Consider the following 25,177-nt stretch of genomic DNA (forward strand, 5'->3'; position numbering starts at 1 on the left):
CATGGTCACCTATGCTGATCAGCTCTCCGTGCTGGCAAACAGGAAATGAAATTAAAGTTCATGGGGCTTTTCCTGTCTACCTGGCCAGTGCATCCGAGTTCAGATTGCTGTCCAGAGCGGTCACAATGGTGCACTGTGGGATAGCTCCCGGAGGCCAATACCGTCGAATTGCGGCCACACTAACCCTAATTCAAAATAGCAATACCGATTTCAGCGCTACTCCCCTCATCGGGGAGGAGTACAGCTATTGATATTAAGAGCCCTTTATACCGAAATAAAGGGCTTCGTTGTGTGGACAGGTGCAGGGTTAATTCGGTTTAAGGCTGCTAAATTCGAGATAAACTCGTAGTGTAGACCAGACCTTAGATGGGATCGCATTCAGAGTGGCTAGTCATTGTTCACGTTGCAACAGCTACACTTTTATTTTTAGCACAGTATCTTGATCAGAGTTAGGGTGGGTATGTCTCCTCTCCTGGAATTTACACTTTCCAGCTCCAGTGTAGACATATCTGTTGTTATGTTCTTGTACAATACCTTCAAAAGACAAGCCTGGGAACTTAATTTCATAACTCTGCCAGACACTAAAACCATGGTTTCAGAGACATTGGTTTTATGGCACATTACAACAATTTGTAACACACCGCACTGCCTGCTACCCCTTAACTGCCCACTTCATTTTAAGCAATCTTCTACAGTAGATATGAACCCCTTATGCTTAACAATCTGTTCCAACTTGTATTTAGCTGAGACATTCTTGTTACCTTCCCCTGACTTGAAGAAGAGCTCTGTAAAGCTCAGAAACTTGTCCCAGACCAAAAACTTTGGTCCAGTAAAAGATATTACCTCATCTGTCTTGTCTCTCTCGTATCCTGGGACAAACACGGCTACCACAACACAGCAAAGCATCCTTAAAATACAAATGGCTTAAATACCCTACTGCCACCAAACAAATACCTTGCTATACTTGCAATTGTGTAGTTAGTTTAGTTAGTTAGTGTATGTCTACACTTCAGTAAAACTCCTGCGGCAGGCCCATGTCAGCTGACATGGGCTTGCAGGGCTTGAGCTGATGAGCTATACATTTGCAGTGTATGCATCCAGGCTCAGGCTGGAACCCGTGCTCTGTGACCCTTTGGGGTGGGTGGGGAAGAGAAGGGAGGGAGGAAGAGTCTCAGAGCCCAGGCTCCAGCCCAACCCTGGATGTCTACACTGCAATTTTATAGTCCCAGAAGCCCGAGTCAGCTGACATGGGCCAGCCTGGGTCTTTTATTACAATTTACAGTAATTAGTTTAGTTAGTTAAATGCTATTACTGATTTATTTTCAAACGTATGTAAATCTTAATATTCTTGTTGGGGGGCGGGGGGTGTCCCATGTAGAATTGCATCCACAGGTGTTATGACAGTTGAACTACAACCTAGTATGTCTGGAAAAATGTGTGCAACAAACAATAAGGTAAGTTTTGTAGCTTGAGAAACTTATTTGGCTAAAATGTGGCGGTGTTACATCTTAGACTCTTATGGTGAAATTCTCACCCCATTGATATTGATGGGAGTTTTACAGCTGAGTTCAGTGGGGCTAGGATTTCATCTTTAGGATATAAATGCCAATTCATGTGGCTCCAGTTAACTAAAGTAAGGGTATATCTTCCAAAGCTTTCTGTATGCTGCCTAAGTAGGGCTGCAGAAGAGGGAGGGTTCACAGCAAGGTGCTGGTGAGAAAGTGCTCAAGACAGTTGAAGAGTGATGATGTGTCCTTGACATTGAGGAAGCCGTAGAGAGAGGTAGAGTTGCCCCTATATCTAGATGAAGTTGCTGGCCTCCATTAGCATCAATGCTTCCATTCAGACTCCTCAAGTCCTGAGGACAAAGGCCCATTTTTGGAAAGCTTAAAAGTTCCTCAGGGCTTCGGAAGCTAAGCTCCTGTGGAACTTTTAAGCTTTTGAAGTGGAGCTCCTCATAATTCAAACTACTGATTATCCAAATAGTTCAAATGTGCTTTTAGACAGTTGGAATCAACTTATATAACTGAACTATTTTTAATAATAAAAGGATATTAAACATTTTAGGCTTAAGACTTGTCTTTTAATGATAAAAAAGCATAAGCACATTTATACACTGCAGTTTGTATTGCAACAGATATATATATTTTGACTCATATATCAAATTAATTTACCCTGTTTGTACATATGCATATATTTAATTCTGTGCTAAAATCCATCATGGCTCAGCCTGACCCTTTTTCTTTGGTTAACTTTATATAAATTAATTATGTATATAATAGATGTACATTAATTATGTATATGGTAGTATACGCAAAAATATAGATATTGTAATACAGGAGGGCCAGGGAGCAGTGGTTGAAGCCAGGGAAATATATAAGCCCTAGGCTAGTTATGGCGTGGTTCTTTGTAGAGGAGGGAGGGTTGCTACAAGTTAATTGGAGCACCTGTAGTCAATTAAGGCCCTGTCAGGAACCTAATAAAACCCCCTGCTTCAGGCAGTCAGAGGAAGAGGAGGAGGAGGAGGAGAAAGGAGAGAGGACTGGAGCTTGGAAGTGTGTTGTGAGATCTCAAAAAACAGAGAACTGAAGTAAGGGAGATCCTGCCCTGCAGGGCAGGAAGACTCCCTCCCCCAGTGTTTAAGTACCGAGGGTAACCCCACCCAAGTGGGAAGAGGGTAAGAAACCCACAGGGGTTGAGAGGTGCTGGGACTCAGAGCGAGGAGCAAACCCAGACCCCTCCCCCACTTCCCTCCCCTACCACCTTCCCGGGCCACTAGCGGGGCCTGTGGTACCCAAGAGCAGGGGCAAAGGGTGGTGTCTTAGGCCCCCAAGAAAAGCACAGGACCGACCATACGAACGTTGGCCATCTTGTCACAATATAGATCTGTATGTAATATAATGTATTTCTTTTCAGCTAACTCATTTTTTTGTTGGCTGTCCTCCATCAAGGCATATTGTCATTCATAGGCAAGTTTTAATTATCTTCTATTATTTCTGGTTTATTTCATTTTAAAACAGAAGTATTATTGTTAGTCTAATATGCCTCAGTTATCCCATTTGTAAAATGTTTTACTTTTAATTATGTATAAAACCAATATAAAGAGAAAAATACCTCTCCCATGCTGTGTATACCTTTTTAAAAAATGTACATGACAAAATACATAAATTCAGCTTATCTCTCCTTAGCACACAAAAAATCCTAAACAAAAACCCCAAAATAAAAAAATAGTTTTAAAATACACATTATCCCTTAATATACCAACTCTCTCTCACCTCCTTCTCCTACAGAAAAATTAAAAATAGATGAACCTTGTAGCATAAACAGAAGCTCAATAAATGTTAAGTTCCATAGTCAAGGGGCTATAATGAAAAAAACAGCCCAGCTACATTTGCCACAGTGTGGACATCTCCACCACGGCACCAGTTTCTGACACCAGGGGGAGCAGCACCACTCTTGTCACTGGACAGAGATTCATCATCTTCCAAGTCTGAGATCGGGTTTTACTTCTCCCATTCAAGGAGCTGTGCTTGCCAGTCTTCTAGGCATTTCCACTTGTCCGTGGTCCCAGGCACAGGAGTACCATCAAGTGATTGGTCAGGAGCTCACTGGGGGGCAGCAGGAGCAAAGCCAGAGGCTGCACCTGCCCCAGGTAGGCCAACTGAGCACTCCAGCATCCCCATAACTCACCACAATTGATCTGGAGCACGGAGTCCTTGGGCCAGAAGCAAGTGCGCATGGTTCTCTCCATGTGGGCTGGACTGGCTGCTCCACTCTGCGGGGTGTGCATGGCTGGTGCAGGGGGCAGTGCAGCGGGGGGCTGTAACAGCTGCTTCCTCAGGGACCCAGGGATGAAGTTAAGTGCTGAGCCAGCCTCTCTTACTTCCAGCCTTGGTGCTCTGTGTGCATCCCATACACAGGGCTGTGCCACCAACTGAGGCCCCACCTGGCAGCAGCCCAGGCTCTCCCTCTTTCTTTCTTCCCTCCCACTCCAGTCTCACACTTAGCATCATCTTCTCCTGCCTGGTGAGTCTAGGGGAAAGGGGCCTGTTTCTCTGGGGTCCTTAAATGGCCAAGCTCCCACTGGTGCAGCCCCTTCTTGGGGCTCATTGGGCAGCTTAGACGAGTCTATCTGGCACTCTGCGAGCTGTGGGCCTGCAGAGAGAGCTCACAGCCTGCCCAGACTAAGCTGGGCTCCTACCTTTTATATGCTGCCTCCCTGCTGAGCATGCCCAGCAGGGTCAGAGGGGTGGGGCTTCCTCAACCTGCAAAGCAGAGTTAACCCTCTCAGGGCTGGTGCGAGGTAGGTACACCCCGTCACAGGGCTCCAACTGGACCCTCGGATACAGACCAGACTCCCTTGTCCTACTGGCACCTCCAGATCTTGGCTCCCCCAGATTCCATGCTGAGTGCCTAGGTGGGAGGGGACTGTGGCCCGTAAAGCTCTGAGGTGGGATGTGCTTTGCTGCAGGAGCCCCTCCATTCAGTGTGTCTATGGGCCATAAGGCAGTTGGGGCATGGTGCTGTCAGTGCTCTGTCTCCATTCAGTGCTTCAGCCATGGTCAAGCTGTGATGAAGACATGGAGTAAATCAAGCTGGCTGCCCAGGATTGGGGGCATGGGTCACTGAGGGAAGCATTGAGGGCAACTTTGCCCACTATGCCATTTTCCCTAAGTTATAATTTGGAATTGCAAACCAGCAAGCACTGCTGGGCAGGTATGATTCTAACATGTGGGACTCCATGCAGAAATTGAAGGACTTGCTCCCACAAGAGGCCAGGCATGAGTTCTTTCTAGTGGACGAGGGAGAATGAGCGACACAGGCTCTTTACAATCTGCTTTGGATGCAGCTGACTCAGCAGCTAGGTCCATGGTTTCGGCAGTTGCCATGCACAGGAGTTCATGGTTATAGTCTTTGGGACCTCCCTCAAGAGGTCCAGCAGACACTTCAGGACTTGCCGTTCGAAGGAGCTTCACTTTTTTTGGAACAGACTGATGCAAAGCTTCAAGGTCTAAAAGACTCAACCCTTCTGGTACTCTGCCCTGATTGGGCCATCAGGATCTGCAGAGGAAGAAAATCAGGGGGTTTAGGCATAGACCACCCCCCTTCTACTTGGATATTAATGTCTGCCCCACCCAGGAATCCAAGGTGTTCTAAGCGGGCATTTTGATGGAACACTTGAAAATGCCATACTAGTTCCCATGATGCTAGACCCTGTTTCTTCTTTATTTGCAAACCACCTTTCCTGTAGTCCCAAAGTATCACCACGGGCTGTTGTGTGTTGAGCACGGTGGAATGGGATATGCCCTTCAGTTTATTTCTACCCCTCCTTTCCACCCTCCCTCCCCATCCCTCCTTTGGGATCTCTCTCACAAAGAACTTCTGGTCCAGGCGGTTCAATCTCTCCTTTGGGTGGGACCCATGAAAGAGGTTCCGCAGAATTTAAGAGGGAAGGGATTGTACTCCTGTTATTTCCTAATCCCATAAATCAAGAGAGGTCTCAGATCAATTTTAGACCCATCTCAAGAAAATAAAGTTTCTCATGGTCACGCTGGCATCCCTTATGCCCTCTCTGGATCCCATAGACTGGTATGCCACCCTCAATTTAAGAGATGCTTATTTTCACGTGTTAATATACCAAGTCCACAGAAGATTCCTCAGATATGTAGTGAACAACTCAAATTACCAATATATAATGGCATACAATTACAAAATGGCATAACTTCTGAGGTTGGTCTCAATGATCGGTCTAGGGATCAGGTAGTGTCCAACATTCAACTCATCCAGTCAACGTTCAAGGCCCTAGGCCTTCTGATAAATGCATAAAAGTCTACCCTCACTCCACTGCAGAGGACAGAGTTCACTGGGGTGGTGCTCAACTCTCTGTATTCCAGGGGTGCGATTCCAATCAATCAGATCCCTAACAACACACCTCAAAGGACATCCAATTACAACAGCCTGAAATTAACTGTATGAGGCTTTTAGATCACATGATCTTGTGCACATACATGGTACCACACGCAAGGCTGCACCTCAGACCCTTCCAGACATAGCTGGCCTCCATGTACTCGCCAACATACCACCCTGTACTCACGGGTACCTCTACAGGTTCTTGTCTCTCTAAATTCGTGGTTGGATCCGCTTACTGTTTGTGTGGGAGTCCCCTTTAAGCACCCTCAACCATCAATAATCCCTGGTCTCAGATGCATCAGTGTTAGGGTGGGGAGCTCACGTGAGCTCCCCATAGAACTCAAGGCCTTTGGTGGAAATATCAGTCCACACCAATGTCAGGGATCTCAAAGCAGTTGGCCTTGCCTGTCAGGCCTTTCTGCCCCTCCTTAAGGGCAGAAACTTGTTTGTTCTTTGAGTGCTTGCTCATATCAATTCCAATTAGGTGTGCACACGCCGCGTGCACGGTCGTCGAAAGATTTTTACCCTAGCAACACTTGGTGGGTCAGCTGGGTCGCCCCCTGGAGTGGCGCCGTTATAGCGCCGGATATATACCCCTGCCGACCCAACGGCCCTTCAGTTCCTTCTTACCGCCCGTGACGGTCGTTGGAACAGTGGAGCGCGGCTTTGCTGATCTCCACATCCTTAGCTTCTTGTAGTTCTTTGCTCTTTACTGTATTTATAGTTGGAGTTCTTGTAGTTATAGTTAGTGTTAGTTCTTCTATTCATAGTTAGTGTTTATAGTTGAAGGGGGGATTGGGGATTAGCCCCTTTCCTCCACCCCGGTGCAGGCCCATGCCAAAGGCACCGGGATTCAAACCGTGCTCAGCGTGCCAGAAGTGATGCCAATAGGGGATCCCCATGACTCCTGCCTCAAATGCCTAGGGGAATCCCACCTTGTTGACAAGTGCCGCATTTGCAAGTCATTTAAACCAAGGATGAAGAAGGAGCTGGACTTTCGTTTGAAGCAGCTCTTCATGGAATCGGCACTTAGTCCTGCAACATCAGTATCAAGCGCCCAACAGACTGCCTCGGTAAGGAGCGCCCCTTCAGTACCGGATCACTTCAGTACCGAGAAGGAGTCCCAGCACCGATCTCTACCGGCACTGACTCCTCAGCAGTGCTCCCTTTCCCCAACTGGGAAACGACATAGTGCTCCGACTCCGGCCTCGCAGAAGGAGCACTCGTCTAAGACGGTTCGTTGAGCACCGTCATCCGCTGCGGCACTGTCGAAGCCAGCACCGCAGATTGCAGCTCCACCTGGCGCAGCACCATCGATTCTGGTCCCACAAGGGCCATTGAGTCCGGTGCTAGACAGCTCCCCAGCTCCGGCTGTGGTTGAGCTTGTTCTCCCTTCTATGCTGGAGACCTCTACGGCAAGGGAGCTCATTGCTATGACGGAGCCGATATGTCCTCAACCCCCGGCACCGCCGGTGCGGGTTGTTCAATCCATCGGCAAGTCGGCCCTCGTAAGGCCTCCTCCTGTCGGTCCACCAGAGAGACGTCATTCTAGATCACGGTCTCGCAGACGCTCTCAATCACATCGTTCCCGCTCCCAGCGTCGCTCGCAGTCCCGGCACCACTCTCCATCACGGTACCAGTCGCACTCGCAGCGATGTTCAGTATCTCGTTCACCAGACAGATACTCCTGGTACCGATCTGGCTCTCGGCACTGATCTCGGTGCCGTGTATCCCGCAGTCGATCCAGGTGAAGGGACTCGAGATCCAGGTCGACCTCCCAGCACCGGTACGGTAGAAGGTCCCGGTCTCGCTCATGGTACTGCCTTAGCTCCCGGTACCGCTCCCCAGTACCGCCTCGAGATCGAGCGTCAAGAACAGTGGCACCCTCCCAAGGTCTCTCGGCACCACCGTGGCCTTCGAGACACACGTCAGTATCATCTCAGGCTGGCAGTACATCCTACCATCAGGAGCGGGAATCTAACGTCCCCAGCCAATATCTGCAGGAACAAAGCCACGAACAAGGGCCTCATCACTGGTCCTTCTGGACACTATGGGCATACTACCAGGCCCAAGGTGCCCCATCAGTGGCTCAACACTCGGCCCCGTCAGAACACCAGGTACCAGAGGCGACAGTGAGCCGCCCTCCCCCTACGGGCATGGACAAGGCTCCAATTTCCTCTGCAGTCACCGAGATTCCACCTGATGCAGATGACTCCCTTCAAATGCACGACCCACCTCAGGACCCATTGGTCCCAGGCATCTCCTCCTCCTCCTCACCTGATGGGGCGGTAGAAGGAACATCCTCCTCAGGCCCTCCACCAATCGATCTCAGAGCCCATCAAGATCTCTTGAGGCAGGTGGCCCAGAATATGAACTTGCAGGTGGAGGAGGTCACTGAAATAGAGGACCCAGTCGTGGACATCTTATTAGCTGATGCACCCACTAGAGTGGCTCTCCCGTTCATCCGCACTATACAAGCCAATGCGGACACCATTTGGCAATCCCCAGCTTCAGTTCCACCTACAGATAGGGGAGTAGAGAGGAAATATATGGTCCCCTCAAAGGGGTATGAATATCTCTACACCCACCCACCACCCTGCTCTCTGATTGTCCAATCGGTGAACGAATGGGAGCATCATGGCCAGCAAGCATCAGCTCCTAAGGCAAAGGAGGCTAGACGCATGGACCTCCTAGGCTGCAAAATATACTCGACTGGGGGCCTCCAGCTTAGGGTGGCAAACCAACAAGCCCTCCTAAGTCGGTATAACTTTAATATGTGGGTGTCCGTGGGGAAGTTTACGGAGCTTCTTCCCCAGGAGTCCCATCCAGAGTTTATGGCCCTGCTTGAAGAGAGTAAAAAAGTGGCAAGAACCTCCCTCCAGGCCTCTCTGGACGCAGCGGACTTGGCTGCCAGAACTCTGGCATCCGGAGTGACGATGAGGCTTATCTCCTGGCTCCAGGCTTCAGGCCTTCCCCCTGAATTGCAACAGACCATTCAGGATTTACCCTTCGAGGGCCAGGGCCTTTTCTCAGACAAAACCGACCCCAGGTTCCAATATCAGAAAGACAACCGGGTCATAATGCGCTCGCTGGGTATGCACATGCCAGTGACCCAACGAAGGTCCTTCCGGCCCCAGCCACACCGCCCTTACAACCAGTCTAGGCTGCGTCAGGATGCTACCAGGAAGCGTGGCAGGGGGAATCGGCGGAGGCAGTCTGGTCCTCAAGGAACCCAAAGTCAAGTGCTTCCTAAACCACCAATGGGGCCCAAGCAAAACTTTTGATGAGATGCCCGAGGATGGCCCACCAGTTATCTTACCGGATCCTTCTCCCTCCTTTTTCAACCGCCTCTCCCATTTCCTCCCTGCCTGGTCCCAGCTAACCTCAGATCGTTGGGTCCTCCGCATGGTGGAAGTGGGTTACCACCTCCAGTTTGTTTCAAACCCCCCCCACCCTCCCTACCCGTCCCTCTTCAGGGACCCCTCTCACGAGCAAGTCCTCTTACAAGAGGTCCAGGCGCTCCTAAAACTGGGAGCCATAGAGGAGGTGCCAGAAGACATGAGGGGCAAGGGGTTCTATTCCCGCTACTTCTTAATCCCCAAGGCAAAGGGAAGTCTACGACCAATCCTAGATCTGCGAGAACTCAACAAATTCCTGATAAAGCTGAAGTTCCACATGATATCCCTGGGGACCATCATTCCATCCCTGGATCCAGGAGACTGGTATGCCGCCCTCGATATGAAGGACGCTTATTTCCACATTGCCATTTATCCACCACACAGACGGTACCTCCATTTTGTGGTCAACCACCAACACTTTCAGTTCACAGTACTTCCCTTTGGCCTTTCTACAGCTCCAAGGGTCTTCACTAAATGCATGGCTATAGTAGCCACCTCCCTCCGGCGTCGTCGAGTACACGTCTACCCATATCTCGACGATTGGCTCATTCGAGGGACTTCCCAGTCACTAGTATCGCAGAACCTGGGCATTGTCAGAGACCTCTTCGGGAGCCTAGGCCTCATGATCAACACAGAAAAATCTACTCTGACACCCACGCAGAGAATAGACTTCATCGGAGCTGTTCGGGACTCCAATATGGCCAGAGCCTTCCTTCCCCAGTCGCTTTTTCAAACGATGGCTTCAATAATTCGAAGTCTTCAATCATTTCCGACAACATAGGTGCGCACTTGCCTCGGCCTAATAGGTCACATGGCCTCCTGCACCTTTGTGACCAAGTCCCTTCCAAACCTAGCTGGCTTCAATATACCATCCACACAGAGACCGTCTGAATTTGGTGCTCACTATCCCCAGGAAGATTCTTGACTCCCTCACTTGGTGGTTAGACCCCTCTCTGGTTTGCACAGGGATGCCATTCCACCCACCGCAACCCTCGGTGGCCCTAACCACAGACGCGTCATTTCTGGGTTGGGGTGCCCATCTCGGGAGCCTTCACACTCAAGGCCTCTGGTTGCCCCAAGAGCTGGCCCTGCACATCAACGTGAGGGAGCTGAGAGCAGTCTGTCTAGCATGCCAGGTGTTTCGGGACCATCTACAAGGCTGTTGTGTATCAGTGTTCACAGCCAACACAACAGCCATGTTTTACATAAACAAGCAGGGAGGAGCACGCTCCTCCTTCCTTTGTCAAGAAGCCATTCACCTCTGGGACTTTTGCATAGCCCACTCTATCGATTTGGTAGCATCTTTTCTCCCAGGAGTCCAGAACACTCTGGCAGATCACCTCAGCAGGTCCTTCCTGTCTCACAAGTGGTCGATACACCTGGACGTTATCCATTCTGTTTTCCAGAGTTGGGGCTTTCCCCACATAGACCTCTTTGCCTCTCGAGAGAACAGGAAATGCCAAGTGTTCTGTTCCTTCCAAGGACGCTCCCCGGGCTTCCTTTCAGACACATTCCTGATCCCGTGGAAGAGGCACCTACTTTATGCCTTCCCACCATTTCTGCTCGTCCACAGAGTCCTACTCAAGCTCCGCAGGGACAGATCCCACCTGATCCTCATTGCTCCAGCATGGCTGAGGCAGCATTGGTACACCCTGTTGTTTGACCTCTCAGTGGCAGACCCGATCCCCCTGCCACTCTGGCCGGACCTCATAACACAGGACTTCGGCAAGCTTCACCATCCGGACCTGCAATCCCTTCTTCTCATGGCATGGCTGCTGTGTGGTTGAGCCAGTCTGAGTTGCGTTGCTCTGCCTCGGTTCAACAGGTGCTCTTGGGCAGTAGGAAGTCTTCCACGAGGACGACATATCTCGCCAAGTGGAAGCGTTTCTCCTACTGGTGCACTCAGAATAACTTAGTCCCCGGACAGGTATCTGTCCCCACTGACCTGGATTACCTATGGTCCCTGAAAGAGCAGGGCCTGGCGGTCTCTTCTATAAAGGTGCATTTGGCAGCTATTTCCGCCTTCCACCCAGGGGAAAGTGGCAGTTCAATCTTTTCTCACCCCATAGTTTCCAGGTTCCTTAAGGGATTGGAGGCTGGTCCCTCAAGTCAGATGCTGACCTCTACCTGGGATCTAAACCTGGTGCTAGCCAAGCTTATGGGTGCCCCTTTTGAGCCTCTGGCCACCTGCTCGCTGCTGTACCTCTCCTGGAAGACAGCCTTCCTTGTCGCTATCGCCTCGGCAAGACAAGTGTCGGACCTTCAGGCTTTGACAGCGGACCCCCGTATATGGTATTCCACAAGGACAAGGTACAGCTGCGCCCGCACCCTCTTTCCTCCTGAGAGTGGTGTCTGCCTTTCATGTCAATCAAGACATCTTTCTCCCAGTCTTTTTCCCGAAGCCGCACTCATCGCGTCAGGAACAAAACTGCATACCTTGGATGTCCATAGGGCTCTCACCTTTTATATCGAGAGACCAACCCTTCCGACGTTCGCCTCAGCTCTTTGTAGCAGTGGCAGACCGGATGAAAGGCATCCCGGTCTCTTCCCAAAGAATTCATCTTGGGTGACATCCTGCATCCGAACATGCCTATGAATTGGCTCACATTCCGGCTAGCCATCTCACCGCCCATTCTACTCGGGCGCAAGCCTCATCTGCCGCTTTCCTGGCCCATGTCCCCATCCAGGACATATGTCGTGCTGCTACCTGGTCATCAATTCACACCTTTGCCTCACATTATGCATGGGTTCAGCAGTCCAGAGATGATGTAGCCTTTGGCTCAGCAGTTTTGCATTCTGCAACGTCTCACTCCGACCCCACCGCCTAGGTAAGGCTTGGGAATCACCTAATTGGAATCGATATGAGCAAGCACTCAAAGAAGAAAAGATGGTTACTCACCTCGGTAACTGTTGTTCTTCGAGATGTGTTGCTCATATCCATTCCAAACCCGCCCTCCTTCCCCATTGTTGGAGTAGCCAGCAAGAAGGAACTGAAGGGCCGTTGGGTCGGCAGGGGTATATATCCAGCACTATAGCGGCGCCACTCCAGGGGGCGACCCAGCCGATCCACCGAGTGTTGCTAGGGTAAAAATCTTCCGACAAGCGTGCACGCAGCACGCGCACACCTAATTGGAATGAATATGAGCAAAACATCTCGAAGAACAACAGTTATAAAGGTGAGTAACCGTCTTTTCTCACAGACAACGCTGCAGCCATGTTTTATCTCAAAAGGCCAGGAGGAGCTTGCTCTTCCTTCCTTTGTCAAGAAGCAATACAGCTATGACAGTTTTACATAGCCAATCAGTCTTGAGGCGTCTTACCTTCCAGGAACGCAGAACTGGCAGATTACCTCAGCAGGTCTTTCTGCAGTCACCGCTAGTGGTCCCTTCACCTGGATGTGGTGAGAGATGTTTTCCAGCAGTGGGGGATTCCCTAGATAGACCTATTTGCAAACAAGTACAACAGAAAGTGTCACCAGTTGTGCTCCCTAAGAAGCCAGAGTTCAAGTTATATCATAAATGCCTTTTTAATACCTTGGATGGGTCATCTTTACTATTCTTTACCTCCTAGTCCACTCATGCAGAGGTTGCTGCTAAAGATCAAATAGGACCAGGACCAGATTATTCTGATGGACCCTAGCATGGCCCTCCCAACACTGGTTCTCTGCTAGGCATTTCAGTGGCAACTTCAATCCCACTTCTGTTGCATCCAGACCTGATCTCTCAGGCCCACAGTTGACTGCTCCACCCAAACCTGAGCCTCCTTCATCTAATGGCTGGAAGCTTCATAGCTAAATCTCAGAGAGCAGGCTTTCTCAGAGCAAGTTTGTCAGGTCCTACTTGGTAGTAGAAAGCCCTCCGCCAGCCCTCCTCTCTTGAAGTGGAAGCAGTTCTCTTTTGGGCATCCCAACATGGAGTCTCACCCATGCATTCATCCATACAAGACATATTTGAATATTTATGGCACCTGAAATAGCAAGGCGTAGCAATCTCCTCTGTCAGGTTCACCTTGCAGGGGTATCAGCTTTCCACCATTGGGTCAATTTTTTCAGATGACCCGTCTGTCCAGTTCCTCAGAGGTCTAGAAAGGTTATACAGTACCCTCGAGCAAGAACCTGTTCCGCCTGGGACCTGAACCTGGTCTAATCAAAGCTTATGGGGCCACTGCTTGAACCTTTGGCAATGTGCTCCTTGTTATATCTCTCCTGGAAAGTGGCTTTCTAAGTCGCCATCACTTCAGCCAGAAGGGTCTCCATCCCTTCCCATCAGAACCTCTGTACACAGTCTTCATTAAGGATAAGGTGTATTTACGTCCTTACCCCCGTTTTCTCCCAAAAGTGGTTTCACAATTTCATAGCAATCAGGCAATCTACCTACCTGTCTTCTATCCAAAGCCTCATGCAAATAGGAATGAATGTCTTTACTCATTGGATGGACGAACCCTAGCTTTCTACATAGAAAGAACTAAACCATTCTAAAGGTCCACTCAACTGTTCATAGCTGTATCTGACAGGATGAAGGGTCTCACAATCTCTTCACAGATAATTTCATCTTGGAGTACTTCATGTATTCGCACTTGTTACAATTAGGTAGGTCAGCGTTTCACCACCAACTAACCTGACTGTTCATTCCACAAGGTCATAAGCATTCCCAGCAGCATTCCTAGTGCAGATTCTTATTCAGGATATTTGTAGAGCAGCAACCTGGTCATCAGTGCACACATTCTCCTTCCATTATGCCGTCATTCAGCATTCCAGAGATTATGACAAATTTAGTCAAGATGTTCTTCAGTCTGTGTGTCCATGAACTCCAATCCCTCCACCTATTCAGCCGCTTAGGAGTCACATAGAGTGGAATGCACATGTGCAATCACTCAAAGAAGAAAAAAACAGTTACTAACCTTCCATAACTGTTCTTCTTTGAAATGCACTGAATATGTCCCTTCCACAACCTGTCCCCCTACACTGGAGTTTTCCAGAAAGAAGGAACTGAGGGGATGTAGGGTTGGTTGGACGCTTTATACTGGTGCTTGTTGGCATACACTGGCAGGGGGCACCCTGACGCGTTCCATTAAGGGAAAAATTTCAAGTGATTGTGCTTGGAGAGCGCACATACCTAAGTGGAATGTATATGTGCAACATTTCTCAAAGAACAACAATAACCAATTTTTATCACTGAAATGGGTGCTCAGTGCAGATGAGAAGTTGGATTCATGAAACTTTGCCCTGCACAGCTTCAGCTCCAGAGTAGATTAGAGCAGTCCTAGGGCTGCTCTAACATATGCCAGCTGGCAAAGGCCCCCCAAGGCAGACCACAGTGGCATTCCAGCCTCATCCCTTTCCCTCACTTGGCAAATGCAAAGTGGAATAAGAACCAGTTATGCTATGCTGGCTCTATGTCAGTTGAGAGCTTCTTTCTGCTGAGGGAATTCACAGCTAGCCAGATGTGGCTAGTGTATGGCCCATTTGCACTGCCAGAGTGGTGAAAAAGGGACCAGACTGAGAGAGAGAGAATCTGGCCCATATTTAATGTATCAAAGCATTTGAGAAAGTTTTGGTGAATAGAGGTCAAAATATAGAATAAATATTGGATAGTGATAATTCTCAGATAATACTAGCATGATGAGTTCAGTCATTTACATTTTCATGCACTGCTTTAGTAACAAATAAAAACCCTTAAATTATACTGATCATCTGTTTTATTTCCACAGACCTTCAGCTATAACCTGTATCAAACATAATTTTACTACTTACAAAATACCTGGGTAAGAAACTTGCTTTATTAAATGACCATAAAAAGAAATATAGGGCCTTTTAGATATATATTATATATGAAAATGCAGGAAGCCACATTATTTATATATATATGTTGTGGAAAAATTAGAATATTTCAATATTTATGTATTTAATCTCAATTTTATTTTCTTTCTCAGCATAGCAATGCAATACCAATTACTTTAAACAAATTAGTATTCTAAATATTTGTAAAGAGACATTCTCAACTTGAAACCTAGTGAAAACAAAGAAAGAGAAAGAAAGAAAATCTAGCTAAAAGCAGTTTACTACACTTGTCCTTTAGTCCCCATCACAAGTTTTGTGTTTGATTCAATCACATCATCAGGGCCGGTGCAACCATTTAGGCGACCTACGCGGTCACGTAGGGCATAGGATTTGGGAGGCGGCATTTTCTTTGGCAGTGACCGCGGCGGCCGGCTCTTCAGCCGCCCTGCTTGACACCGGCATTTAGGCGGAGGGAGCTGGGGTAGGGGAGCGCGGGAGGGCCACCTGCAGCAAGTAAGGGGAGTGGGGAGCGGCACGCAGGGGAACTCCCCACCCCAGTTCACCCCTACCCCACCTTCTCCCCAAGCACAGCGTGCCTGCTTCACTTCTCCCGCCTCCCAGGAATGCGGCACCTAAGCTGTTTGGCATCGCAAGCCTGGGAGGCAGGAGAAGTGAAGCAGCGACAGCGTGCTCGGGGAGGAGGCGGGGCAGGGGTGAGCTGCACATCATCCAATTGTTTTAAAAAGTTTTTCTCTCCAATGTTGCTGTCTGAAATATCCACACAAACAGTTCAACTAAGGGTCTAATCCTTCACCCATAGAAGTTAATGGGAGTTCTGTCATTGGATTTCAATGGTAACATGATCAACACTCAAATGACTATACAATGAAAGTGACTGTACACAAAGAGTGAAACCATGGCCCACTGAAGTCAATAGCAAAATCCCATTGAATTCAATGGGGCCAGGAGAGCACCCAAATGCTCAAAGAGAAGAAACTTGGGAGGAAAAAGAGCTATTTTAGTTACTAGTTATGAGTAATGCTTATAACAGTAGTTGCTTACAGATTGTCAGATGCAAGTGCTATTTTTAAGTTGATGTCTCTTTAAGATGTCTAATGATATACATTACAACTGGCAGAGTTTACAACTTTATAGCAGGGGGATTTGGAAAAGCTAGTTTCGCATGTTTTTAAACCTTGAAGAAAAATTGCATGCTCAGTTTTAAATCTGCCTACTTAAACAATCCAATCCATTTTTTACCAGAAAAGAGGGGAATATGGTTTTAAAAGGTGTAAAACCAACAATAAGTTTTTCCTTACACTAGGGAATATCTGTGGGATCCAACAACTGAAGACCTGGTAAGAGAGTTATAGGGTTTTATTTTAGTTGATGTGAATGTGCATGTGTAATGCCGACAGACGGACAGGCTTCAACGAGGGACCTTTGGAGCTTAGTGCATGAGTCTTTACAGCACGAGCTAAAAGCCAAGTGCTTGTTAGCTAAGGCTGTAGAACAGACTCATTTTATCTTTCTCTCTAAGTGGTCTCAGTGCCATTAGGTGGGACACAACACCACACCCAGAAGGTGTGTGGGTTACACATGCAAAGAAGAAATATAGAGAAATATACAATATATTACCACAACTTTTCTTTTTTAGGTGGTAAATTATAATTGGGATAAGTATGGCTGCCTAATGGATCTTCATTATGCAATACCTTTTCACCCTGATATTGCCTTGTAAGTATAAAGCTGAAATATTGTGTGGCAAGAGGATTCCTTCCCACTGCACTGCATAGTTCTCTGAAGCTGTAATGGCTACTCCAGCTGAATGGCAAGCGTAACAATAGCCAACCCAGTGCTGCAGGAAGGAATATTCACACTGCAGAAGATCCTTTGGTCCCATGATGCTACATTCTATTTGCCCACAGTGCATTGTTGTGTAGGGAGTCCTCAGAGCAAAGCCTCTGGACCAGGGGTGGGCAAACTTTTTGGCCTGAGGGCACATTGGGGTTCTGAAACTGTATGGAGGGCCTGGTAGAGAAGGCTGTGCCTCCCAAACAGCCTGGCTCCCACTTCCCGCCCCCTAACTGCCCCCCTCAGAACCCTCCAAACCATCCAACCCCCCTGCTCCTTGTCCCCTGAGTGCCCTCCGAGGACTCCACCCCCTATCCAACCCCCTGTGTTCCCTGTCCCCTGACTGCCCCAACCTCTATCCACACCCCCACCCCCTGACAGGCCCCCTCCCAGGACACCCACGCCTATACAACTGCCCTTTATCCCCTGACTGCCCCCTGGGACTCCCTGCCCCTTATCCAACCCCCTCACCCCCTTACCATGCTACTCAGAGCACCAAGACTGGCAGCTGTGCTGCCCAGCCGGGGCCAGCCACACTGCCATGCTGCCCAGCAGGAGCTCGCAGCCCTGCCCAGAGCACTGGTGGTATGGTGAGTTGAGGCTGCAGGGAAGGGGGGGACAGCAGGGGAGGGGCCAGGGGCTAGCCTCCCTGGCTGGGAACTCAAGGACCAGGCAGGATGGTCCCATGGGCCAGATGTGGCCCACAGGCCATAGTTTGCCCACCTCTGCTCTGGGCTGTACATTTCCTGCTTATCCTTTACTCCTTTTGCACAGCAGCACTGCACTGTCCATCTTTCCCACCATGGCCATGGAATGAAAGGTATTTGCCAATTTATATGTTTTTACTGAAGCATTATATTATACCTGTATTGTTTATAGATATGATGGCAGCGCATTTGTTAAAACAGTTGAGGCAAATTTTATATTATGGGAGATACATGGCAGAAGTGACTACAGCTACAACTCATCTATGAAGCAGGTAAGGCATCTTTTTATTTAGATTATATTTGTCACTATATATTGTGTGCAGTTTAGGGTGACCAGATGTCCCGATTTTTAGGAACAGTCCTGATTTGGGGGGCATTTTCTTATATAAGCACCTATAACCCCCCACCCCTGTCCTGATTTTTTACACTTGCTATCTGGCCACCCTACTGCAGTTGAGTAAAGCTTGTTTTTATACATGTTCAATCCTCTTCAGTCTGAATCACCCTGTTTGAATGGAGGTATTGTATAGTAGTTGCAGATTTCATTACTTTTAACTTTCAGCATTTAATTTATCGATTTGGACTGCAGACACTGTTCAAAACTGAACACATGAATAAAAATCAAGAGGTAATTAAAGAAAAGAAAAAAGAATTATGTGCATGGTAGTTTGGTTCAGGAAGTGAATCTTCAAAACCATCTTGAAGTTTTAGTCTGCCCTCTGTGGGGAAATGGGAATATAGGACTATCCATATAGAATCCCAGAAAGGTAAGGCTAAGAAGCTCTTAAGAGATCATCTAGTCCTTCCTGCTATGTATACCTAGACCATACCTGACAGGTGTTTATCTAGCCTGTTTTTAAAAAGAGATCATTGCAGTCTCTGAAGTCAAATTCTGCCCTCAGTAATACCCATGCAATCCTATGGAAGGCAATTTCTATATAACTGAAAGCAGCATAGGTGCCAATTCCGTGGGTGCTCCCAGGATGGAGCACCTACAGGGGAAAAAAAACTCTGCACCCACTGGCAGCCAAGCTTCCCGCCCACCTCTGCCTCCTCCACTGAGTGTGCCGCATTCCCGCTTCTCCTCCCAGTGCTTAACAAGCTGGGGGAGTGGGGAGGAGCAGGAACGTGGTGCGGTCACAGGAAGGAAGGGGAAGAGGCTGGGGTGGAGATTTGGGGAAGGGGCTGGAATGAGGGTGGGGCGGGGCAGGAGGAGGCAGGGCAGGGGCAGAGTCGGGGTGGGGGCGGGAGGGGTCAAGCACCCACTGGCACCTGGAGAATTTGCCGCCTATGCAAAACAGAATATAGCCTTTCATTTTTAAGCAGAGTGACATGCTCCCCAGGACACCGAAAGCCAGATCATGCTGTGAAAGTAATGTGTGGAAGGCTAGGAAATGGAATTATTGCTAGACTAGGCCAGAATTTGGCAAAAATAGGGATGAGCCTTAGCAGAATTAACGCTTCACAGTTTGGAAGATGGAAATGGCTGGCAATAGAAAAGCCATGGCTTGTATGGCATAGCTGCTCAATACATCATCATCATCCCTACCCCTGCAGGAAGATACTAAAGCAAGACAGTACTAACCTTGGGTTTGATTAAAACAAAAATGGAAATAAATCGTTGACTTCAATGGCTTTGGTTCAGGCCTCTTACCTGAATTACTTCTTGCTGAATCTTCATCCATAGTATGGGATTGTGGGACCTCAGAGGATGGCAGACTGGATTCCTCTGTCAACAGTTCATAAAAGAGCCCTAATGTTATGGGGACTAGAGTCTTGGGATGTAGTCAGGGCCGGCTCCAGGCCCCAGTGCGCCAAGCGCGTGCTTGGGGCGGCATGCCACGGGGGGCACTCTGCCGGTTGCCAGGAAGGCGGCAGGTGGCTCCAGTGGACCTCCTGCAGGCGTGCCTGTGGAGAGTCCGCTGGTCCCGCGGCTCCGGTGGAGCATCCACAGGCACGCCTGTGGGAGGTCCAGAGCCACGGGACCAGCGGACCCTCCACAGGGACGCCTGCGGGAGGTCCACCAGAGCCGCGAGACCGGCAAGCGGCAGAGCACCCCCTGTGGTGTGCCGCCGGGCTTGGGGCGGTGAAATGGCTAGAGCCGGCCCTGGATGTAGTCCTTCTTATATAAGTGAAGTCAGAGTATGGTCAGTACCTGAATGACCATGATTGATGAAGGAGCACCTGTGGAGGGTCACTGTCTGGCTCAGCTGTGTTGCATCCCACTTTGTTTTGATGTCTCATTGTTTCTTGGACACCATACATTTTTCCTAAGGCTATGTCTACACTGCAATTAAAAACCCAGGGCTGGCCTGTGCAAGCTGACTTGGAGTCGTGGGGCTCAGGCTATGAGGCTGTTTAATTGTGGTTTAGACATTTAGGGTGGATGGACCTGGGCTCTAGAACCCTGCAAGGTGGGAGGGTCTGAGTGGGAGCTCAGGTTGCAACCCGAGCCTAAACGTCTATACCCTACACCACAGTTAAACAGCCGATTAGCCCAAGCCCTGCGAGCCTGAGTCTAATTGCAGTGTAGACATACCCTAAGTGCTTCAGTGTGTCAGTCCCCCTTTTTTGTTTTTATTTTTTGGTTTATTACTGCCTTTCTGGTACCAACTCCTGACAAAATGCACAGCTCAGATATTGTAGATGCTGTAAGGGCTACAAGTTCACTTGTTCCTTTTCCTTCTCAGAATGTATTTTTGCTATGGCTACAGTTTACATTAGTGCTATTTACATATCATGGTCAATGGGGATGGCTCCAGGTTTTCTGCCGCCCCAAGCAGCAAAAAAAAAAAAAAAAAAAGCCGATCGGCAGCACTTCGGAGGTAACTCAGTCGCGCCGCTCCATTCTTCGGCAGCAGTTCGGTGGCGGGTCCTTCACTCCCTCTCTTCCTCTTCGGCAGCTCAAAGAAGAAGAGAGAGACATAGGGCCCACTGCTGAATTCCCGCCGAAGACCCAGACGTGCCACCTCTTTGTATCGGCCACCCCAAGCACTTCCTTCGCTGGTGCCTGAAGCCGGCCCTGATGGTCAAGTCAAGCCCATTTAATTTGGCTCCCTTCATGAAGCATTTATTTTATTCTCATCGGTGCTGCCTACTTCAATCAGTATAGGTAGCTATTGAAACTTGAAGCCGTACTTGACGTTAACATTCTTATTCCTAATCTTATTACCCCAATATTTTATTTTAAAACAATGTACCCCCTAAGGGCAGAATCTTTCCCCAAGTATGTTTTGTTGCCTTAGATTTATACCACTATAGGAGCTATATGAGAAATAAAATATGCAGAACCACAATGCCCAATACCTATGTAAATACTGAATTACCTTTCAGAAAATAACAGAGGGATACAGAACTAATTTTTTTTTATTTTGTACATTTGAATTCTTTTGAATAGGTGGGTTGTTTGCGTGAAGCACAGACTTGGATTTCCATGCTTGAGGAACATGAAAACAGTACATTAGACGAAATATGGGGGCCACAGGTAGGAAATTCTATATGGACAAATAGTTTATGAGAAATATGAATGAACTCTGCAGCTGTCTTACTTGGCATTCTCACACTATTAGTATCTCAGGGAGGGGGAAGCCTAATTAAAGCATGATGGAGCAAGTGGAATACAAGTCAGATGGCAGTACAGTGATTATCTGATAATGCTATGAAAGTATATTGTTATTCCGAAAGACACTAACCCCTTGTTGCCATGTGTCTGGTTGAAAGAAAATCACAAATAAAATAAATGTGTGTTCTAAAATATTGTATAGCTTTAGGAGCAATTAAACTTCTTTTGAAGTGGTAAACAGCTGGACACAAGAGAGGGGCTAACCCTTGAGAGATATGGCAAGCCATGTGGCCAGAGGGAAAGTATGGAACTAATGGATTTTCCCCAAGCACAGCTAGGGGCTGTGGGCTGTAAGAAGGCTGTGTGTTTAAGCAGTTAGAGTGAGTAAGCAGCAGCAGCGTGTGACCCTGTTACAGCAGTTTCTTGGGCACAGGGCTGGAGTCTGGCTTGAAATTTCTACAAAAGCATGTGTGCTGTATGTTCAGAGAAACAGAACTTTGGGTGAAATCCTGGGCCCATTAAAGTCTATCAAAGTTCCATTATTGACTTCAATGGAACTAGGACTTCACCAATATAATTCTATGTATAAAAAAATTACACCAAGGATTACCTCAATTTTGTTTCACTGATTTCTCATCCAAACAAAATCACTTCACGAGGCCCCAAACTGGCTTTCTGCTGGGCCAAAGGGGCATTCATAGATTCACAGACTCTAGGACTGGAAGGGACCTCGAGAGGTCATTGAGTCCAGTCCCCTGCCCTCATGGCAGGACCAAATACTGTCTAGACTATCCCTGATAGACATTTATCTAACCTACTCTTAAATATCTCCAGAGATGGAGATTCCACAACCTCCCTAGGCAATTTATTCCAGTGTTTAACCACCCTGACAGTTAGGAACTTTTTCCTAATGTCCAACCTAAATCTCCCTTGCTGCAGTTTAAGCCCATTGCTTCTTGTTCTATCATTAGAGGCTAAGGTGAACAAGTTTTCTCCCTCCTCCTGATGACACCCTTTTAGATACCTGAAAACTGCTATCATGTCCCCTCTCAGTCTTCTCTTTTCCAAACTAAATAAACCCAATTCTTTCAGCCTTCCTTCATAGGTCATGTTCTCAAGACCTTTAATCATTCTTGTTGCTCTTCTCTGGACCCTCTCCAATTTCTCCACATCTTTCTTGAAATGTGGTGCCCAGAACTGGACACAATACTCCAGTTGAGGCCTAACCAGCGCAGAGCAGAGCGGAAGAATGACTTCTCGTGTCTTGTTTACAACACACCTGTTAATGCATCCCAGAATCACGTTTGCTTTTTTTGCAACAGTATCACACTGTTGACTCATACTTAGCTTGTGGTCCACTATGACCCCTAGATCTCTTTCTGCCATACTCCTTCCTAGACAGTCTCTTCCCATTCTGTATGTGTGAAACTGATTGTTCCTTCCTAAGTGGAGCACTTTGCATTTGTCTTTATTGAACTTCATCCGGTTTACCTCAGACCATTTCTCCAATTTGTCCAGATCATTTTGAATTTTGACCCTGTCCTCCAAAGCAGTTGCAATCCCTCCCAGTTTGGTATCATCTGCAAATTTAATAAGCGTACTTTCTATTCCAACATCTATGTCGTTGATGAAGATATTGAACAGAGCCGGTCCCAAAACAGACCCCTGCGGAACCCACTTGTTATACCTTTCCAGCAGGATTGGGAGTCATTAATAACTACTTTCTGAGTACGGTTATCCAGCCAGTTATGCACCCACCTTATAGTAGCCCCATCTAAATTGTATTTGCCTAGTTTATCGATATGATTCCAATTCACTAAACTATTGTAATCAGCACTGAAGTGTGAGCAGCCAAGTCCTGGAAGATCAATGGCCCAGAGGGACAAGAAGCTGGAGGATTAATGAACAGTGGGGAGGAACTTGGGGGCGGGCACTATCTTGGCAGGAGTGTGTGGTTGGGAGAGTGAGGGCTGTGGGGAGGGATCAGGGAAGGAAGGACTGTGTTGCCCTAGGTGGGAGGGTGCGTGAGCCTGGGGAAAGGACTATGATTGAAGGCACCACAGTTGAACTGGGAAAGGTAGTGAACACTGCACTTAGACTGGCATGTGTTCCAAGAGAAGGTGAAGGCTGAGTAGCTGAGGAGCAATATATTCCTCCAGGCCAGAGGTCCAGACTGAGCAGCCACCTAACAGCCATGTCACCACGCTGTGCATCTCATCTTAATGTGCACCACCAAAGCAATTAGAGGCCTCAGGTTGGGGGTAAAGGTTTTGGGCATCTCCACAAATAAGGGAAGTTAGTTCTACTGTTTTTTGTTTGTTTATTTGTTTTTGGTTTTTGGTTTTTTTATGTTTCAGTGTTGACGTTGAATACCCTTATGTCCCCATGCCTTTTTAGCACGTTGGTCTGTCTGAACCCATTCCCTTATGTCATGTTCTGGGCTGTGGTTGTTTTACCACCAACCCTGCAACTCTAGGTGCCTTCAATGCTTTGCTGCTGTGGCTCATAGCCTGGGCACTGACAGCCAGGGCTGACTCCAGCTTTTTGCTGCCCCAAGCAGCAAAGGAAAAAAAAAAAGAAAAAAAAAGAAAAACCCGATTGAGCTGCCACCGAAGAAAAAGAGAAGGAGGGAAGGACCTGTGGCTGAATTACCACTGAAAACAGAAGCAGAGTGATTGAGCTGCCATTGAACAGGAATCAAGGAACTGAAGGACCTGCTGTTGAATTGCCGCCACAGACACGGACGTGCCACTCCAACGACGGATGGAGTGCGGCCCCTTTCTATTGGCCGCCCTAGGCACCTGCTTCCTTCGCTGGTGCCTGGAGCCAGCCTTGCTGACAGCCAACAGACAAGCATGCACTGTCCGTTTGTTAAGCAGCTCTGGCTCAGCACTCTGATTCCAGCAGCTTGCTTGTTACACCCCAGCCTCATTCTGGCATCTACCAGCTTTGGTTACTACTGGCCAAGTGACTCCAACACACCCTCAGTCCTGAATTTTCCCCAAACTATCTGCTCTGAAATGTCCAGATCTTTCTTGGAGCATTCAGAGGGCTAAGAAGGTTTGCTTGCTCCTTTAAAGAGTAAATACCCAGCAGCTTGCCACATTAACTGGAGTTAATGAATCCCAGTCACTTCAATTCAGATACAGCACTGGGTTGGTTTAGATTTAAATTAAACAAGTTTAGTTTAGGGTGTAGACTGTTTGAAACAAGACAAGGAACGTGTGGGAACCAGGCTTCTCCCGTCCTTGCTAGCCAGTGAAGCTAGATCTCCAAGGCGTTATTGCTTTGTCATATATATGGATAGCGTAGTGGTTAAGAGCACCGCCCTTTGATATGGGAGACCACCCTTTGATACGAGAGACCGGGGTTCAAATCCTGGTTGGTACCCAACTTTCCAGTAGGGGTCCTTGGGCAAAAGACCCCCTAACGCTTCACCTGCCTACCTCAAAAAAAAAAAATGACAGTGACAAGAACTAGGAGAGTCATGCTGGCTCGGACGTAGCCCGGATTAACAAGGTCCGCTCCAGATGTTGAGGAACCAGGACAATCTGATGATAAGTGGGTTACTGGAACAAACCATTCATGGATGAGACAAGAGAACCTGGAATTGATGAAATGCTACTACAACAGTAGACCTAATGAGAGGGGATATATGAAACGTGTGAGGGGACTATGGGTGGACAAAAGACCTACATCCACACTTACTGAGAAACAGCTAGTTACCCAATGCTTCAACATAGTAAAGAGGAAGCTGCTCTCACAGCTTGAGATAGACCAACTCCACATTACATCCCAGACTCAAGAAGACCTGGAAGAACAAGTGGATGTGTAGCCCACACCTGAAGCTGAAACTTGACTGCCACCCCCTCCATTGCAGAGTACTGCAGCTGATATGAGGCATAAGATCATGGAGAAACTAGCTACAGTCAATCCTCGAGACCGATTACCAAGGCTCAGTGGAGAA

General features: G+C 48.0%; 1 protein-coding gene across 1 annotated transcript in view; it reads left to right on the top strand.

The window, feature by feature from the left end:
- CATSPERE (catsper channel auxiliary subunit epsilon) overlaps positions 1-25,177 on the top strand; it is a 109,857-nt gene that overhangs the window by 74,891 nt on the left and 9,789 nt on the right. The window contains exons 12-14 of the mRNA XM_075063479.1: positions 2,917-2,969; positions 17,821-17,920; positions 21,046-21,132. Of these exons, the coding sequence (XP_074919580.1) occupies positions 2,917-2,969; positions 17,821-17,920; positions 21,046-21,132 (240 nt within the window). The remainder of the gene's footprint in view (positions 1-2,916; positions 2,970-17,820; positions 17,921-21,045; positions 21,133-25,177) is intronic.

This window comes from Chelonoidis abingdonii, chromosome 3 (assembly GCF_003597395.2).
Source record: "Chelonoidis abingdonii isolate Lonesome George chromosome 3, CheloAbing_2.0, whole genome shotgun sequence".
Classification (NCBI taxonomy): Eukaryota; Metazoa; Chordata; order Testudines; family Testudinidae; genus Chelonoidis; species Chelonoidis abingdonii.